The 6,000-nt window shown below is 59.8% G+C and overlaps 1 protein-coding gene across 2 annotated transcripts; it reads left to right on the top strand.

Annotated features, from left to right (window-relative positions):
* Positions 1 to 119: 119 nt before the first annotated feature.
* Positions 120 to 6,000, top strand: Traf4 (TNF receptor associated factor 4). Of its 2 annotated transcripts, none has more exons than XM_041665678.1 (7): positions 120 to 413; positions 3,146 to 3,197; positions 3,782 to 3,886; positions 3,958 to 4,119; positions 4,205 to 4,366; positions 4,450 to 4,605; positions 4,843 to 6,000. In XM_041665678.1, exons 1-7 carry the CDS (start codon positions 271 to 273, stop codon positions 5,473 to 5,475), a joined length of 1,413 nt encoding a protein of 470 aa, XP_041521612.1. In that variant the 5' UTR covers positions 120 to 270; the 3' UTR covers positions 5,476 to 6,000. The 2 variants fall into 2 exon arrangements, with proteins under 2 accessions (XP_041521612.1, XP_041521613.1); XM_041665679.1 differs by lacking the exon at positions 120 to 413 and adding an exon at positions 765 to 1,043.

Consider the following 6,000-nt stretch of genomic DNA (forward strand, 5'->3'; position numbering starts at 1 on the left):
CGAGGCTGATTTAACTTTCGAAGCCTGGCAGAGTCCTGAGAGCGACCGCATTCCGTGGGGTTGTGGAGTGGGCGGGGCGCGAGGGCGGGCTCTAGGACCGTGGGGACGCGGCTCCGCCCCCTCTTCCGGCGGGCGGGGTTGCGGACCCGGGCCGCTCGCGGCCGCCAGTCGGCGCCGCCCGCAGCCGGGGGAACGCGGCCGGAGCAAGGCGCGGGCTGTGGGGCCGCCGCGTGCCCGGCCCCGCTCGCCCGTGCCCGCCGCCAGCCCGCCATGCCCGGCTTCGACTACAAGTTCCTGGAGAAGCCCAAGCGGCGGCTGCTGTGCCCACTGTGCGGGAAGCCCATGCGCGAGCCTGTGCAGGTGTCTACTTGCGGCCACCGCTTCTGCGACACCTGCCTGCAGGAGTTCCTCAGGTGCGAGCCCAGGGGGCGGTGGGCCTCGGTGCAGGGGGCGAGGGCACTGCACGGGGAAGGGCACGGACCGGAGACACGTCGGGCCTTTGTCTACGCGGCCGCCCGGTGACCTCAGGAGCGCCCACCATGATGTCAAGGGGCGGCAGTGACGTCAGGGCTCTGGGGAGGACCCCACGCACCCAGGCGTTAGGTCGCCCGGGTCCTACCTGCCCTCCTCCAGGTGGGAAAGACGCCCTTCCAGACCCGTGGCCGGCCCTTCCCCCCCACCTGAGCCCGGGCGGCCGCAGCCTTGAACTTTGAATCCTTTAGGGAAGGGAAGGACAAAGCCTCTCCCGCGCGGCGCTGCCAGCCTGGGGAGTTTTCACCCGTCCCTCCTCTTACTCTCTCTGACGCTGAGAAAGCGGCTGCTATTGTTCTCCCATTTCACGGAGACGGAAAGAAAGGCTGCGATTTGCCCAGGGTCACACGGTTGAGGTCTTAGCTGGGAATCCAGCCCGGGCTGTGTGTGGTCACTCAACAGAGGTTGGCCTGTGACCTGCAGCCCTCCCCGCCTCTCAACTGGAAGCCCTCCTTGGGGTCTTGAGTATGACGGATGGTCGGGCACACTGGCGAAAGGGGACTTGTTCCCGGGTTAGTACTGCATGTCTCTTGCTCTCTCAGGACCCTTGCCGCCTCTGGCAGCCGTCACATTTCTGGGCACCCTGTGCGGACTTGAGTCTCCTGCCGCTGAGGGCTGCGGCGTGGGAGGGGAGATCGGGGAGCCTCGACGCCTGGAGAGGTGCCGCGGTCCGAGGGGGACTGGCAGGGACTGGTGTGGGACTTCAGCCTCAGTGCCCCATCCCGCTGCCCTCCGAAGATCCTGGCTGGCGGAAATCTCAGCAGGCTCTTTGTTTTTTGTTCCTAGCAGCCGCGGGCTCCTGCTCTCACATATGCTCCTGCTCAAGCTGCTGTGCTCCCCCCTCCTCTCTTCTCTCCCTCCCTCCTCCCTGCAATGTACACACTTAACTCCTCTACAGACACACGGGCCCATTGTCTCCTCAGCTCCCTTCCTGGCCCTCTGGTTTCCAGATGAGGCCAGCTGAGCCAGCCCCCTCCTCCAGCTGACCCACCCTTATTGCCTCGGGGAAGGAGCCAGGAGGGGCTGTCACGCTCACTTCCCTCCTCCTTCACCTCCTTCTTAGTCCCCTCGAGGCTGCTTCTGCCCCTCCTCCTCCCGGAAATCCCCTCTTCCTCTCCCACTGCCCCCTCCCCCCATCCTGTCTTCTCCCCTGGGCTTGGGCCTCCACTGCTCAGCCTGGAGCAGCCTCTGCCTTCTCCCCTCCCCCATAGATCGAGTGTTTCGTTGCCACTGGAGGTGGTTGAGCAGGCTCTACCCCCCCCCCCCCCATCACCCCTATCCTACAACTTAGGTTGTCCATAGCCTTGGCCAAACCTTTGTCCTGGCTGGGCCCCAAGCTTTGGGATAAGCCTCTGCCTGAAGCCTAGGGACTCGCCTTAGTCCCCTTGTCTCCAAAATCACTGGGTCAGCACATTCCTGAAGCAGCCAAGTGGACCCCCTCCCCCTTGGTCCACTCTTCCCCACTCCTGCTGAAGCCAGAAAGGCTGCTAGCCCTGTACTTGTAGGCATACCTGTTTGGTGCCTGAGCATCAAGGGCATGGCCAGTAGTGGTGGGGCCAAGAGAAGGTGCTAGGGGGTGGACTGGGCACCTGGGGTATGGACTGCCCAGGCTCTGGAAAGTGCTTTCACAACAGGGCTGCCAGGTAGCCTCAGCTTCCGCCTTGAGGCCTGCCTGCCTGCCTGCCTCCCGCCTACCTGACTCAGATCCTCCAGGAATGCCATGCCTAGGGGCCTCTGCCCTGCTGTGGGAGCCCTTGTCTTGCCTGGGCTGTGACAGTCGTGTGTGACAGGTCTTGTTGGGGTCAGCTAGGGCATACTGGCAGGAAGAAGCATGTTACCAGGTTCTGGGTATTAATATCTGGGTGGAGACTGGGGGGAAGGGGACAGGATAGCTGGCACGGGTTGGGGGTCACCAGGTTTTAGAAGCCTTGCTTGTCCTTAGAGCCTGTCTGAACTGTATAGTTGCAACTGACAGACATCCCCAGGTGCTGCTTCGCTAGGGAGGCTGGGGTTTTTTCCTTGTTTTTTTTTCCGTTTCTGAGCAGGGACTCTAGCCCTCAGGTGATGAAGGCAGGTGGGATGTGAGGGCTGGTGTGAGTGAAGTAGGACCAAAGGCCTCACTTTCCTCACTTTAGGAGCACACCCTCAGAGAGGAGATGAGAGGTAGAGTGGCCTCAAGATGACCTTTGCCCTTGTTCTAAGCCTGGCACAGTCATGGAGGCTGGGTAGCCCTGGCATTTGTCCAAGCCCATCCTTGTATACCCTCCCATCAGCTTTCAGAATGGCAGTGAAAACCATTTTGGGGGAAGGGGGTGGCAGGCTGCCTGTTTCTTTCAAGTTCAGCTGCTGTTGCCGGTGGGGGGGGGGATGCCAGCTGCCACCTGTTGGGTGAGTGCTGCCTGAGGCAGCTGTGTCTGTGCGCACTGGCCGTAGAATAGCCTTTGTGGGTAGTCCAGTGCCCTTGAAAAGCGGTCCTTCTGACCTCTGCTTTCCGCTTTGTCTTAGCTGTGGCTAGCTAGGAAGGGGCCTGGCAAGGGAGGGTGGGGACCCTGGTGGAGGGAGTGAGGCCTAGGGCTTGAGGAACATTGACCCTCCCTGCCTTCTCCCCTTTCAGTGAAGGAGTCTTCAAATGCCCTGAGGACCAGCTTCCTCTGGACTATGCCAAGGTGAGTCCACACTGCGAGGTTGGAAGTCTGGGTACATAGTTACATAGACTGTTGCCCTTGGTGGAGGCTGGAGTGTTGGCAGCCAGCAGGCACAGGGCCAGTGTCAACCCCAAGCCTCAGGATCTCATGCCCCCACAAAGGTAGCCTGTTCTCTCCCACCAGGCCAGTTTGCAAACGAAGGCTGTGTTTTGCCCTGGGGGGCAGGCACAATGCCCCGCCTGTAGGGGTGCACAGAGCTGCTCTGTGCCGGTAAAAAATGCTCCCTCTTCCTGTGTCAAGTTAGACCTGTGGCTGGGGGCCAGGACCCCTCCACTCAGAGGAAGGAAGCAAAGGAGGGGGGCGGTGTGCCTGAGCAGGCTAATGTGATAGGGTGCCCCCCGAAGAGAGCGTGTTCCTGTGCAGGCATGTTGGGGACCCTGGGTTCCAAGTCCGAGTAGATACCACCTCCTGTGTCCTTCATCCTTTGCTAAAGAGCTTATTACTGGCTGATAGACCCAACCAGCTCAGTTGAAAGTTGGGGTGAATGTGACTACTGCATGCTCTGATCCTCGCTGATCTCCCCGCCCGCCATGCTGTGCCCACAGATCTACCCAGACCCAGAGCTGGAGGTCCAAGTGTTAGGTTTGCCTATCCGCTGCATCCATAGTGAGGAGGGCTGCCGCTGGAGCGGGCCGCTTCGCCACCTCCAGGTGAGGCTCTTGGGCTGGGGAGCTGGGACTAGCCCTCACTGGGCCGGTGCTGACTGAGTCTCTCCCATCAGGGCCACTTGAACACTTGCAGCTTCAATGTAGTCCCCTGCCCCAATCGCTGCCCAGCCAAGCTGAGCCGGCGTGATCTGCCTGCCCACTTGCAGCACGACTGCCCTAAGCGCCGCCTCAAGTGTGAATTCTGTGGCTGTGACTTCAGTGGGGAGGCCTACGAGGTAGGTGGGTCCAGGCTGAAGGGAGGGTGAGGCACCTAGGAGCCCAGGAATCCCTTACTTAACTCAGCCCCTGTGCTATTTTTAGAGTCACGAGGGCATGTGCCCCCAGGAGAGTGTATACTGTGAGAACAAGTGTGGTGCCCGCATGATGAGGCGACTGTTGGCCCAGCATGCCACTTCTGAGTGCCCCAAGCGCACCCAGCCTTGTGCCTACTGTACCAAGGAGTTTGTTTTTGACACCATTCAGGTGAGGCCCTTATTGACCTGTGTGCTTTGAGACTGGGCAACAAGAGTCCGGTTATTGACCACTGCTTCTGTCTCTGGTCCTAGAGCCATCAGTACCAGTGTCCACGGTTGCCTGTTCCTTGCCCAAACCAGTGTGGTGTGGGCACCGTGGCTCGGGAGGACCTGCCCAGCCACCTGAAGGATAGCTGCAGCACTGCATTGGTGCTCTGCCCTTTCAAGGAGTCCGGCTGTAAGCACAGGGTGAGATGCCCCTTTCTCGGCCCCCTTTAGCCCTTCAAGTCCTAGACAGAGGACCATTTGCTGGCACAGCTGAGGCCTTGATGGGTCCCGCTAGCCAACTCCTGCTGCTTCCCAGCACCCTCTGTCATCGTCCTGTGGAATTGGGTGCCCGCTACCCCTGCCTGCTTCTTCTCTCCCCTGGACCTTCCTCTTTTGGTAACTTTTTCCTTCCCCCATGGCCTTGGGTTTTGCCAACAGTGCCCTAAACTGGCAATGGCACGTCACGTGGAGGAGAGTGTAAAGCCACATCTGGCTATGATGTGTGCCCTGGTGAGCCGGCAGCGGCAAGAGCTGCAGGAGCTGCGGAGAGAGCTGGAGGAGCTATCCATAGGCAGTGATGGCGTGCTCATCTGGAAGATCGGCAGCTATGGGCGCCGTCTCCAAGAGGCCAAGGCCAAGCCTAACCTGGAGTGCTTCAGCCCGGCCTTTTACACACATAAGTACGGTTACAAGCTGCAGGTGTCTGCATTCCTCAATGGCAACGGCAGCGGTGAGGGCACGCATCTCTCCATCTATATTCGTGTGTTACCAGGCGCCTTTGACAATCTCCTTGAGTGGCCCTTTGCCCGTCGGGTCACCTTCTCCCTGTTGGATCAGAGCGACCCAGGTCTGGCCAAGCCACAGCATGTCACTGAGACCTTCCACCCTGATCCAAACTGGAAGAACTTCCAAAAGCCCGGCACTTGGCGAGGCTCCCTGGATGAGAGTTCTCTGGGCTTTGGCTACCCTAAATTCATCTCCCACCAGGACATCCGAAAGCGAAATTATGTGCGGGATGATGCAGTCTTCATCCGTGCCTCTGTCGAACTGCCCCGGAAGATCCTCAGCTGAGAGTACAGCCTTCTGGGTCTAAGCAGGAAGGGGGGTGGGACAGGATCTCAGCCACTGGCGGAAACGGGAGAGGGGGCCGGACCCCCTCTCAGCTACTTCTGCCTAGGTTGTTAGCCCACCACTTTCTCCCCACCACCACTACCACCACCACCCTTACCCTTCAGGTGCCTCCAATTGGTGCTTCAGCCCTGGCCCCTGGGGGGAGCAGGTCTCGGGGTTATCAAGGGCTGGAAACAAGTGATCCCAGGGCCTGTCTCCCCTCCTGGGCAGGGCAGACATGCCTTGGTGCCAGCCACATTCTACCTGGACTGAGGGGCCTGCTCAGGTGCTATGTCCCAAGAGCCATAGTGGGGGTGGGGGGTATTGGAAAAGGGAGGGGTAGTTATAAGAATCTGCCTTGAGATGAATTTCTCTTTCCACTTACCCAATGCCGCCCTCTCTGGTTATTTATTTCTTCAGTGCTAGGAGGGCACAGCAGGGGAACTCTGATTTTTAATAAATCCTGGATTGTATTTATTAACTTGA

Source organism: Microtus oregoni, unplaced genomic scaffold (assembly GCF_018167655.1).
Source record: "Microtus oregoni isolate MIOR12 unplaced genomic scaffold, Mior012 000015F_ref0000493, whole genome shotgun sequence".
Lineage (NCBI taxonomy): Eukaryota > Metazoa > Chordata > Mammalia > Rodentia > Cricetidae > Microtus > Microtus oregoni.